The sequence below is a fragment of the Prionailurus bengalensis genome, chromosome D4 (genome assembly GCF_016509475.1).
Source record: "Prionailurus bengalensis isolate Pbe53 chromosome D4, Fcat_Pben_1.1_paternal_pri, whole genome shotgun sequence".
Taxonomy (NCBI): domain Eukaryota; kingdom Metazoa; phylum Chordata; class Mammalia; order Carnivora; family Felidae; genus Prionailurus; species Prionailurus bengalensis.
Genome location: NC_057359.1, coordinates 70,026,025 through 70,039,888, shown reverse-complemented (window position 1 = coordinate 70,039,888; position 13,864 = coordinate 70,026,025). Strand labels below are relative to the sequence as shown.

Genomic DNA, 13,864 nt, shown 5'->3' with positions numbered 1-13,864 from the left:
AGTGAGGGTGAGAGAGAACACATCTATGGTTAGTTGAAACACAACCTATTTCCCAGGGCTTGTTTTATTTTGTAGTATTGATTATTTGCACTAAACCTCAACCAGAATTTGGTTAAAAAAACCAAGTGAAATAAAAGCCTACAGGCCCAGAATAATGAAATAGGAAAACTCAGCAGTGGAACGATACTTTCTTAATAGGCTTGCTACATAAATAAAGCTAGTTTGGAATTTTCAGAGTCTTGGAGTATAACCGTACATTTACTGACATCTCTAAATTAAAAAAAAAAAAAAAAAAAGAGCGTTCCCTTTATTCACACTTGAAACACTCAGAATGTCATTTTAAGATGACTCCTCTTCCCCTTTAAGAAAATAAATTTAAAAACGAAAATAATTTCTCAGAATGTGGAAGACTGAGGAGATATCAGGGACTGAGTGATTTCATTGGGTAGGCAGTAATGACAGCTGGTGGCAGTGATAACAGGTGCTGTGGACACTGCCCAAAGCTGAGCCCAGGACCAGTTCTGCCTCCTGGGACAGTGCCTCTGGCATTTCTTTAGGGATTCTCTCCTCCGTCCTCTTCTCCATACCATCTTTTGCCCACGTTTCTCTTTCTGTGTCTGAGTTGCTGTTTCCTTGAGAGTTTTGGTCCATTCACTCCAGGGGTTCTTTTCCTCCATCTGAGTTTTCTGTCCACTTTATTGTTTCCTTTTTATTGGTCCTTCATTCTATGCACCAACACCCCCTAGCCACACATTTTTTTCCTCCCATTTTGACTTTTTTTTTTTAATCTCCCTTTACTTTTTAATACTTTCTCTGTCTCTTTCCCACTCCTCTCTCCCTGTCTCTCTTTTTACCTCTCTCCCTTTTTATCCTGTTTTTTTTTTAACCTTATTTTAACTGGCCATAATATGAATAGACACTTCTCCCCACCCTGTCTTTTTTAGCTTAACGTATTGAGCATCTTATATGGTGTTATTTATTTTAAATTTTGAATGAAACATCTAACCCTCACTGTTACCTTTGCAATATAAATTTTCATTTAGATGACTCTTAGTGTGGATTTTTTCCAACCCTTAGGTAAATGGCTTGTGATAGGAAAATTCTACCCTGGTTTAAAAACATAAAGTTTGATTTTGTAATGCTGATATACGTAATTTGTTTGTGAATATCTCATGTTTTATGTTAGAAATACCCAGATACAAATTTAGATATACTTTCTAAATAAAGCATCATTTACATTAAAACATATTTCAGAATAGACATTTTTTTAAAAAATTGGGACTCCGAAGTTATTTTCAGAAATTGTTATTTGTGAATACAATTCTGGTCTTAATTCTGAAATTGTTTATGCTTGGCTCTTTAAATCTATATTTGAGCTTTTACCATGTGCCATGCACTGCCAGGCTTGGGAACGACAGGGAGGAATCCTAGCACTAGCTCTTTCATCAGAAGCTGTCTCAAGAACTATGTGTAGAATTGGTTTCTGATTGTGAAACTTTTCAGTTTCATTGATTTTAGAATGTACATTCAAATATGACATCTGACCTTCCATATCTTAGAAATGTGTTACTACTTTTTTAATCTCTACATTGTCTTTGATGCTTTGGTAGCATGCACTGAAAATTAACTCTGCTGTTTGAAGCTGTAATGGTCAAGATAAAAGTTGAACTTTTTATCTTTGAGTTCACTGCAGCATTGATTTCTTAGTGACAGTATCCGTCATGGAAGATAAAGGGATGCAAGCTTATTGCATGGAATGGAAAACAGATGTTTTAGAAGTCATGTTTTGTTTTTAACTACCATTCTTTGCTCTTGAGTGTTTAACTCACTGGAGAGCATAATTCAGATTTAAATTAGAACTCACTTCCTCCTCAATGCTGTAGCTCTTGCAGGGGTTGAGGGCCCAGTGTGGTTTCAGCAGCCAATGTAAATTCAGCAATGTACATTCAGCAGTCAATGTAAATGATTGGCCTTTTGAAATGTTAAATGCCAGCTTTGCATGGCAGGAATTCTAGATATCTATCAGAACTATTATATATTCGGAAAACAAAAATTTTGTTTTTGATGTAGGATTATTTGTGATTGTGAAAGATGAGAGAAGTTATATTCAAAATGGAATGTCAAGTAGCAGTTAGGGAGAGCATAATTTAATTATTGATTAAGGAATAACCGTTACATTAATGATTAGGTTTTATTTATAGTCCATTTGTCCTAAAGCTTATGTTTTAAAAAGAATGGAAATGTCAAGCGGAATATCAGATTTAAAAAGTATTTGGTTATGAAGTCTCTCAAATACAAAAAGATGTAGAGAACATTGAGTCTGTCCTCCAGCCTGATAAAACATTACCTGTATAATTAAAGCCCATTTTGTGACCTCCCTGATTGTACATCCACCTCCTAACTCTCCCCTCCCAGCCACCCTCGTAATATTCTGAAGTTGATATTTATCATGACCTTAACATTAGATTTTTATTATTACTGTTTTTGTAACCCCAGTGGCATCAAAAGGAAAAATATTTTTTTTATTAATTTTTTTTAATGGTTTTATTTATTTTTGAGACAGAGAGAGACAGAGCATGAACAGGGAGGGGCAGAGAGAGAGGGAGACACAGAATCTGAAGCAGGCTCCAGGCTCTGAGCCATCAGCCCAGAGCCTGAGGCAGGGCTCGAACTCACGGACCGTGAGATCTTGACCTGAGTGAAGTCGGATGCTTAACCGACTGAGCCACCCAGGCGCCCCAAAAGAAAAAATATTTTGAATATAATTTCCACTTTAATTTGCTTCTCTTTCATGTTGTGTCATTTAGGACATACCTGTTTTATAAGAGGCATACTTTTTCTAAAGCTATCTTTATTTGCTAATTGATAGTAAAATTTCATGAGATTTGAGGTCAGCTAATATATTACCATTATTTCCTTTAGAATATTAAAAGAATTTTTTTTTAATGTTTATTTTTGAAAGAGAGCACGAGCAGGAGAGGGACAGAGAGAAAGGGAGACACAGAATCTGAAGTAGGCTCCAGGCTCTGAGCTGTCAGCACAGAGCCCGACGCGGTGCTTGAACCCACAAACCGTGAGATCATGACCTGAGCCCAAGTCAGATGCTTAACTGAGCCACCCACGTGCCCCTAGAATGTATATTTTTCAAAGTTTATTTTGAGACAGACAGAAAGCGTGTGAGTGAGGGAGGGGCAGAGAGAGGGAGAATCCCAAGCAGGCTCTGTGGGGGCTTGAACTGAAATTGTGAGATCTTGACCTGGGCCAAAATTAAAAGTTGGACGCTTAATGGATTGAGCCACCTAGGTACCCCGAGATCTTTTTTTAAAATTTCATTTAGAATATTTACCAGATTCTAAATTACAATTTGAAATGTAAATATACCACTGTGTGAGAATTCAAACATAAATACAGGTTATGTTCAAATTGACTGCCATTTCTTAGATATGATGATAATAAATTCTTTATATAACAATGGTAATTAATGCTGTTAATTTTCTGAAGTTGCTTATGGCTTTCACTGCTTTAATCGTTATGCCATAGTTTGATTTGCAATGCTGAATATCCTATTTTGTCTTAACAATGTTTGAATACATATGCATTTTTATTAAGTTGTGCTTGAAAGATAAATAATTCTCTTTTTCATTTCTGTACAGATGATCATCTGGTTGGAGAAGATGTTAGACAAAATAATTAGCATTTTCATCATATTTTTATTAGTGATAGGAACCCTTCTTTTAGCCCTACTCCTGACTGCAAAGGTAGAGTATAACAATTACTATTGCCATTAATAAACTCTTAATTGTTATAATTGTAGTATGCAGAAGAAGTTGGCAGAAGCCAGCATGGAAAATTTACTTTGCTTATAAATATATTTAACAATTAAATTATTTAAGATTTTTGGATTAGTAATTTTGTCATGAATTTGCCTTTTATTTTTTTTATGTGCATTTAAATTTTGTTATCAAAATCCTCAGAAGTAAGTGCAGATGAAAAAATTGATACTGAAGAATAAGTGGCTTCTTCTTTCAAAAGGAGAACTATGATCTGGTCTCATGACTCCTAAATTCATTAGTTCTTTGTTTCCTAGATCAGAATTTCTTGATTAGTTCCTTCCCTTCTTGTCTCATCAGTCTTTCTACTAATTTACCATGGAATCTTTTTTGTTTTCTTTTAATTTTTTTTTTTTAACATTTATTTATCTTTGAGAGAGAGAGACAGAGTGTGAGAGGGTTGGGGGCAGAGAGAGAGGGAGACACAGAATCTGAAGCAGGCTCCAGGCTCTGAGCTGTTAGCACAGAGCCCGACATGGAGCTTGAACTCACAAGCTGTGAGATCATGACCTGAGCTGAAGTTGGATGCTCAACTGACTGAGCCACCCAGGTGCCCCTACCATGTAATCTTTATTTCTTACTTTCTAGCTTACAATTCCTCTTTTTCTTCTTAGTTTGGACTATTAGAACATCACAGACTGGGTGGCTTAAACAACAGACGTTTATGTCTCACAGTTCTGGAGGCTGGGAGTCCCAGATCAGGGTGCCAGTATGGTCAAGTTCTTGGCAAAGGGCCTCTTTCTGGTTCTCTTGTGTCTCTTCTAATGGCACTAATCCCATCATGAGGGCTCCACCTTCACAACCTCATTACTTCCCAAAGGTCCTGTCTCTCTCTCTCTTTTTTTTTTTAAACGTTTATTATTGAGAGAGAGAGACACAGAGTGTGAGCAGGGGAGGGGTAGAGAGAAGGGGAGACCCAGAATCTGAAGTAGGCTCCAGGCTCTGAGCTGTCAGCACAGAGCCTGACGCGGGGCTTGAACTCACAAACTGTGAGATCATGACCTGAGCCGAAGTCGGTTGCTTAACCAACTGAGCCACCCAGGAGCCCCCCAAAGGCCCTATCTCTTAACCATCATATTGGAGGTTAAGATTTGGACATAAGAATTTTGGGAGTCTACAGACATTCAGGGTTTAACACCCTTCTTTCATCTAAGAAAACCATTCTCCAAAGTGCGACTAAAATTTTCTCTATATTTGATACATCTTCCTGACTTTTAAAACAAATGTTTATTCTATATCTTAATCTTTATCTGAAATCCACTGAACTTCTCATCCTAGGTTTTGATATGTTGTTTTTCTAGGAGTTGTGAAGTTTATGTGAAATCATGGACATGAAAAATTTTCATATAGGTGCGCCTGGGTGGCTCAGTGGGTTGAGGGTCTGACTTTGGCTCAGGTCATGATCTTATGCTTTGTGGGTTTGAGCACCCTGTCAGGCTCTGTGCTGACAGCTCAGAGCCTGGAGCCTGCTTCAGATTCTGTGTCTTCCTTTCTCTCTCCCCTACCCCTGCTCGCTCGCTCGCTCGCTCTCTCTCTCTCTCTCTCTCAAAAATAAACACATTAAAAAAATAAAAATAAAAACATTTTTTTTTTCATATAGTGCTGTAGAGGTATGGTAGTAAACGTTATCAATGGATAATCTGATACGTAGACTTTACTAAAGCATTGCATTGTTTCCTGCTCTGTCAGTTACCACTTGGAAGTCCTGTTCTCAGTCGTTCTCAGCCTCAGTGTGTCCTCAGTCTTACCATTTGCTCCTAACAGCCTGCGCTCTCCATATTTCTGTTTCAGTTTCTGTGTAGTTCTTATCTGTTCTTTGGATATGAATCATGTATAGTCACTTATAGAGACTGTATAGACTTTTTAAAGACCTTTTTTGTTTTTATTTTGCCTGAACCTGCCATTATATATTCTTATCTCCTAGCTCCTAGAGAAATTTTACACCAGTATGATCTTCCGTTTTCCTTTTTCCTCTCTCCTGCTCTTCTTTCCCTTTTGTATTTCTTTGCATGGGGTCTTCTTGCCTGCTTATCTCAATTATGTTCATTTTTTTTAAAGTCCTTTTTCTTTGTTCAACCCATGCTTCAGTGAGCTTTTACTTTCCTGAACTTTGATAACATTTATTACCGAACCACTTCTTTGTGGTCTAGGACTCATGCAAACTGAGTTTTTGAAGGAAACTTACTGGTTATGTAGTCTTTTCTCCCAGCCAATAAAGGGATTATTCTCTAAAACACCATGAGGATATCTACTTTAATGTCTAATAGCCATTTCAAATGTAGTATGTCAAAAACAGAATTTCAGATCTTCCCTTGCTTATCTGTTTTCTTCCTCATAGTCTATTTCAGTGTAAATGACTACTCCATCCCACTTGCTTAGATGAAAAGCCCCAGAGTCATCCTTGACTACTTCCCTTTTGTATCCACATCCAATTAGTCAGAAAATCCTTTTTGGCTTCATCTTGGGGTAGTAGCAGGGCAGCAATGTCAGGTAGTTCCTTTCCATCGAAAGCAAGAATAAAACAGTATAAAATTATTAAAAACACCATACCAGGGCATTGGAAAACCATTATGCAACAGTTGGAGGAGTATTTGCTCATGAAAAACTGTTACTGCATCTATAAAAACAGATAGTTTGTGGTTTTCTTGCTTGGAGATATTCTTATCCCGCCTAGCTTGGACAGCAGAAGCCTGTAGCTTTTCCCATGGAGGTGGTAGACTTGACTTGGGGCTGACAACAGAGTAGCTGTAAATTAAAGGGGGGAGATTCCAGAAGCAAGAGAGCCATGAAGAACTTAATAATAAGAGCATTAATAAACCATGCATCCTAGACTGGTATATGGGAGACCCCATGGAGTCCTGTGAACATTGAAAGCCTGGAGAGATTTGCAGATTGATTATGCCTTTGGTTGCATTTCTCAATTCTCATACATCTCAGGCTGCAGGGGATGAAGATTCCTATTGTGAAATATCTGGGCATGATTTCTGCCAAAATCGTTTGCTAACTGCTAAGCTGTGCAGGTTCAGGGGAAGGCTTTAGGCTTTAAAAAAATAATAAGGGGCGCCTGGGTGGCGCAGTCGGTTAAGCGTCCGACTTCAGCCAGGTCACGATCTCGCGGTCCGTGAGTTCGAGCCCCGCGTCGGGCTCTGGGCTGATGGCTCAGAGCCTGGAGCCTGTTTCTGATTCTGTGTCTCCCTCTCTGTCTCTGCCCCTCCCCCGTTCATGCTCTGTCTCTGTCCCAAAAATAAATAAACGTTGAAAAAAAAAATTTAAAAAAAATAAAAAAAATAAAAAAATAATAAGATGAAAACACTGAGCAGAGACATCAATGACAGGGAAGGCAGATTTTGCGGTTTGACTGTAGATAAGTTAATTCCTTACTGAAAGAAACAACAGCTCTCAGAAAAACAAAACAAAATCCAGAGTTTCTACAATGCATTTTTTTAAATGTCTAATTTCTAACCCAAAATTATTAGACACACAAAGAAACAGAAAAGTATGACCTGGTGAGGAAAAAAAAAAAAAACAGTCAAAGAAGTGGATATTTAAGTGGCTCAGATGTTGGATTTAGTAAACATTTTAAAGCAGATATTATAAATAGATCTGCATATATATATGTATGTATCTATATATAAATATATCAAAAGAAGTAAAGTATGTTAATAATATGTAAACAAATGCAGATGCTCAACAGAGAAATGGAGACTATAAAACAGAACCAAATAGAAATCCTAGAGCTGAAGAGAGCAATAACTAGTGAAAAATTTACTAGATAGGCTTAACAGCAGATTTGGGATCCAGAAAAAAAAACAATGAGTGAATTTGGAAAAAGATGAATAGAAGGTATCCAATCTGACACAATATTTGTCAAATAGTGGATGAGGGGAGACTCAAAGATTTGTAGGACAATATCACAGATTCTAACAGATACGTAATTGACATCCCAGAAAGTGAAAGGAGAAAGAGTGCAAAAAATATTTGAAGAAATTATGGCCTACGTTAAAAAAATTAAAAAAGAAATTATGGTCAAAAACTTTTCAAGTTTGATGAAAAACATTAAAATAGCCAAGAAGCTGAACAAACCCTGAGTGGAATAAATGCATATAAAACAAATACATACAAAACAAACCATACCTAGACAGATCATAGTCACCGAAAGCCAAAGAGAAAAAAATCTTTAATGAAGCAAGAGAAAAATTATGTATCACACACAGGAGAACAACAAAACAATGACTTCCTATAATAAACCATGCATACCACAAGACATTGGAATGATATATTCAGTTTTGGGGAAAAAAAACAAGTGGTCAGTCAAGAATTTTATAATCAATGAAACTATTCTTTAAAAGTACAGGCAAAATAAAAATATTTCTAGATAACCAAAACTGAGAATTTGTTAATAGCACACCTGCACTTTAAAGAACGCTGAAGGAATTCCTTCAGACTGAAGAGAAATGACTCTAGAAATAACTTACGTCCAAAGGGAGGAATGAAGAGCATTTGGTAGATATGTGCATATATATAAAAATTATATCCCCCACCCTTTTTCAGTTTGTTCAAATAACAGGACTATTTAAAAGTTTTAACTGTATTGTAGAGTTTATAATACACATAGATGGACTATGTATGTATAACCATAGCACAAAGGAGAAGACTGGGATACAACCATAGTGGTATGGAGTTCTTATAAATATTTTATTGGAAGTAAGTCAGCATTAACTTGAGGTGATCTATGATGAATTAAAGATGTGATAAGCTTAAGCTTAAGATAAATAAGCTTAAGGGGCACCTGGGTGGCGCAGTCGGTTAAGCGTCCGGCTTCAGCCAGGTCACGATCTCGCGGTCCGTGAGTTCGAGCCCCGCGTCGGGCTCTGGGCTGATGGCTCGGAGCCTGGAGCCTGTTTCCGATTCTGTGTCTCCCTCTCTCTCTGCCCCTCCCCCATTCATGCTCTGTCGTCTCTCTCTGTCCCAAAAATAAATAAACGTTAAAAAAAAAAAATTATAAAAAAAAATAAAAAAAAGATAAATAAGCTTAAGGTAAATAGCAACCACTAACAAATTTTAGAGGAACTGAAATGGTATACTAAGAAATGTTGCTTAACACAAAAGAAGGCAGTAAAAGAATACCAGTAGGGATGAAACAGAAGACAAATCGCAAAATGGCAGACTGAATCCAATCATATCAATGCGTATATTAAATATGAAGCAATTAAATGGCAGAGATTTTTCAGACTGGATATAAAATAGCAAGCTCCAGCTAAGTGGTATCTGTAAAGTTAGTTAAGAGCCCTAAAAAGTTTGATAGTCAAAAGATGAAAAAAGATACACCCACCACTCACACTGTAAATGTAAGGTTTGTAGGGTGATTATATTAATGTAAGAGCAGATAGTTTAAACAAACATTACTGAAGGTAAGTAAGAAATAAGTTTAGAGCCCTAAAAAGTTTGATAGTCAAAAGATGAAAAAAGATACACCCACCACTCACACTGTAAATGTAAGGTTTGTAGGGTGATTATATTAATGTAAGAGCAGATAGTTTAAACAAACATTACTGAAGGTAAGTAAGAAATAAGGACTTGTCATAACGATAAAAGAGGTAACACTGCAGTAGGATTTACCAGTTTTAAAACGTGTGTATTCCTAACGGTAGAGCTAAATAGAAGGTGAAGCAAAATAGTCAGAATTAAAGGAGAAATCGACAAACCAGTGATTATGGTTAGGGATTCAGTAATACTCTTCTTGTGGTAACTGAGAGAATAAGTAGATAGAAAATTAGTTAGGAATAGAAAAGGCTTGAAAACACTGTTAGTCAATGTGAAGTGACAACAGCAGAATGATGTTCTTGTCGAGTGAGCACAGAATACTCACCAGGGCAAACTGCCTGGTATGCCCTATCTGAAAATAGTAAAATATAGAGCATATTCTCTAAGGCTGGCTTGTTCCATTTTGTCTGTCTCATTTTTTGGTTATTGAGCAAGGTAAATTCTGAGATACAGTTTCAGCTGGCTTCCCTCCCCGCCCCCCTCAGAAACCTTGCTAAGTTCTTTATTTGCTTGTTTGTATGTCTCACACTGTTTCATAATTCTATAAGCACTGTTCATGCAGTGTTGATATTGCTTATATGTACTATACACACACACGTGTGTGGAATTAATATATTTATGTATTTGTCTTGTGTATATGTATAAATATTTGTATGTACCTATTCACATGTTGTTTTTCCTTAAGTTGTTGAGCTTCTTGAAGGTAGGGAGCTTTTATGTACTTTTTGTTTCCCATGGTGAGTGTCATAGGACATTATGTGTAACAGCTGTTCAGTACAGATTTCTAAATTAATTGAAACTAAGATGTGTAATTATTTAAAAGCATTGTTCCAATAATAGTGTGGAAAAATAAATGTTAAATTGGGCTTATTTTTTATTGAGATTGTTTTTCTCTCCTATCCGTAATACAGGTGCATCAGGAGAGTGTGCACATGATTGAAGTCACAAGCAATTTGATTAATGAGACTCTAGCAAATCACCCTGAGTGGGCAAAGTAAGAGTATTATTTTGGCAAAATAGAAATGAATGGCCTACGTTCAGTATCTGCACAAAACGATCTTATCTTCATTGATGTATCTATGTTGGAAGAGAAAAGATGGAGTTTGCCAAAGCTTTGATGAATGTTGTTGTTTTTGCATCAGGACAGCATGTATTGGGGGATGGTGGGAGAGGGAAGTGTGTACGATTTTGGGAACAGTTTATGGTAAATGACTTTGTATTTGAATTGAGATTTATAGTTTACAACATGCATATGACTTGCAAAGGCCTTTCACCTACACTTGTATGTAGGTGTTCATCACAGTGACTGAGGAGGTTGAAGAGACTATCCCCATTTCACAGATGAGGAAGCAGAATCAAAGGTTACAGAATTGGAGATAATCCCCCAGTGGCAGGGTCAGTAGTGTTTTCACATTGTGTCATTTTGGAGGCAGGGTAGGCAGTCTGTGGCTCAGGGCCAGATCTAGCCACCTGTTTTATTGGAACACACCCATACCCATTCATTTACATGTTGTCTGTGGTTGTTTGGGGGAGGGGGGGTGCAAGAACAGGTAGAATTGAGTAGTCGTGATACAGATTTTATGTCCCGAAAACCCTGAAATATTTTTACAGATAACATTTGCCAACCCCTGTCTTAGATAGGGTCTCTTTTTTACTTGTTTAATTTGACTTCTGTGACAAGGGTTTTATGTCACCCTGTTGAGTTTGATTGACAAACTGTATGGCCTTTTTTTTTTTTTTTTTTTTTAATACCTTCAAAGTAGTCACTAATGTAAGTAGGAAGTACTCTGCCAGTTTTAGGATTGCAAATTGAGATTTCACTTGCTTTTCTACTTTGAATTGACTTTATTCCTTTATGTAAAACCTGCAAAGGACGTTTCTTGAACTTGGTTTAGAATCATATTTGAATATCCTTAAAAAGGACATCTTGCAAAATGTGTTTCACATTCAAAGTGCTTGTTCTTAATATTCCTGGTTAGTTACCAATTGCAGTATATCCGTAGAAAGGAATAGCATTTCACTTAGCATTCAGTGACAATAAACTGTACATGCAGCAGCATGGATAGATCTCAGAATAAGTATGCTGAGTGAAAGAAGTCAGGCAGAAAATAAAAAAAACCAAAAAAACCCAAAAAACCAACAACTGATACAGTATGATTCCATTTATGCTAAGTTCTAGGAAATGCAAACTAATCCATAGTGACAGAAAGATCAGTGGTGTCTGTGGATAGGGGTGGGCCCCAGGAAGGGAGTACATAGATGCACAAGGAAACTTTTGAAGGTGATAGATAATGTTTATTATCTTGATTAAGGACAGAAGAAGAGAAGTGGCATAATCAGATTTCATTCTAGAACAGTCTTTCCCTCTGTACTATGGAGAAAAGATGCATAGCATATAAGATTTGAGCCTTTTAGAACTAGATGAGAGGTGATGAAGTCCTTAATTGTGGACATTTGTAGTGGAAATGAATAGGGTTAGTAAGATCTTAAGGAGGTTGATTGGTGGTCAACTGGATATAGTTGGAAGAAATCTAGCATGACTTGTTTCTAGCTTTGAAAGTTGGTTGATGATGGTAGATTCACCTAGATAGGAAGTAGAGGAGCAGATACGGTGGGAAAAAGAATTTGCTTCCTTTTTTTATCTTTTGTGTTTGAGGTGCCTATGGTAGGCAGAGGCATCTTGAAGACCATTGGCTGTGTTGGTGTTTAGTTCAGAAGAGGGATCTGGAGTGAAGTTAAAAATCAGGCAGCGTTAATATCTCAAGGGCTCCTCTTTCGGCGGTCATTCTCCTGTAATGGAAATAAGCCCAGAGCCCCTCTATACTGGTTTTCAATGGCAATAGGACTGTCGCTGCTACTGTATTGAAGGCACACACACAATCTGGGGAGCCCCAGATCAGAGCAGTTTAGAAAGTTGGTTGTTTTTATTTTTAAATTTTGTAATAATTCTAGATTCACCAGGCATGGCAAAGAAAGCCATAGGGAGGTCCAAGGACTCTTCAGCCCACCTCCTCTAATGTTGACATCTTGCATGACTATGATACAATAACGAAACTAGGAAATGGACATTTTGCTAGTTTTACATGCATTTGTGTATATGTGTGTTTATAATTTTATCATATGTGTAGCTTCCTATAAGCTATCAAGACCATCAAGAACAGAACTGTTCCATAACTACAGGCTTCCTCATGCCACCCCTTTATAGCCACACCTACCCTCTACCTTCTCGTTTAGCATATCCCTAACGCTTGGCAACCAATAATCTGTTCTCTGTATCTATAATATTGTTGTTTCATGATTGATACATAGATCAAATCATAGTGTATGTAACCTTGTGAGATTGAAAGATTGGTAGTGAACAAAGTTCACTACTCATAATTCTGTTGAAGTTCGTTGAAGATGTTGTAGGTATCATTAGCGTGTTCCCTTTTATTGCTGTGTAATATTCCAAGCAGGAAGATGGAGGGAATTAAAAGCTGTTTAGGCTTTGATCATCTGTGGGAAGTCTGATTCTTTTGTGAAAGATTAATGGAGGTAGACATGAATGAATACTAATGGTTCTTGCAGTCTCAGTACTCAGTGGATTCCTGTCCTGAAGATGGCAGTTGACTTTGTGGAAAATTCACGTAGATATATCTAGTGGGGGAGATACAGTTAAGAACTGGTTAGATATGCTGTCTTCCAATGTGATGCACGTTTTATATACCCTACGTAGGTACCTCGACTTCCCATGAGTATGTTTTGTGAGCTGGTGGATAAATGACATAGGCAGGGTAGGGTCATCTTCACAGAGCTTCATAGAAAATGAAGTTGGAGCACATCTTTATTCTTGTCTTGAACAATTTTGTTCACTTGGAACCCATTTCTTGTTTTCTATTAACTAGTCTCAAGCCTGTTGATTCTCATGACCCTCCTCAGGAGATGGCATTAAAATGGTACTGAATGTGATTTAGCCTTCCCTTACTTGCGAGGAATCCCCCAGGCTAAGCTAAGTTGTTTTTAATGGGGCTGTTCTTTTGGTAAGTCACATTGTGATAGAGATTAACCTCTCCCCAGGAAGATGAGGGTAGGCCAGTCCAATTTCTAGGAACTTGGTTTCTCCTGACTGATCCCTCTCGACTTAGTGTAGTAGAATTAGTGATTGGTTCTGGTTGATAATAAGACCAAAGCACATCCCAGTTTGTCTCAGCCAGAGTTGCTCAGGTGTTTCTGGCCCTGTGTCTCCTACAGGGTGCTTACTTTGAGGAGGTCTGGATGGAGCCAAGACCTTTGACTTAGCCTCACATCAGCTCTCCTCTCATCTGGAGCTCTTAGGACACCTGTGTGATGACGTTGGCAAAGTGTTTTCACAGTAGCCAGCAAGAGTTTATCAGGCCTTATAGATGGTTGTTAGTCATTAAGGATCTATTCAGATACTTCTGTCAATCTTCCTACTTTAACACTACAGGTTATGGGGCACCTGGGTGGCTCAGTCGGTTAAGCATCCGACT

The 13,864-nt window shown here is 37.5% G+C and overlaps 1 protein-coding gene across 3 annotated transcripts in view; it reads left to right on the top strand.

Annotated features, from left to right (window-relative positions):
• Positions 1-13,864, top strand: part of TMEM245 (transmembrane protein 245) — a 101,279-nt gene that overhangs the window by 35,817 nt on the left and 51,598 nt on the right. For all 3 annotated transcript variants that reach the window (XM_043567193.1, XM_043567192.1, XM_043567194.1), the window contains 2 exons: positions 3,654-3,758; positions 10,286-10,368. In XM_043567193.1, coding sequence (XP_043423128.1) covers positions 3,654-3,758; positions 10,286-10,368 — 188 coding nt within the window. The remainder of the gene's footprint in view (positions 1-3,653; positions 3,759-10,285; positions 10,369-13,864) is intronic.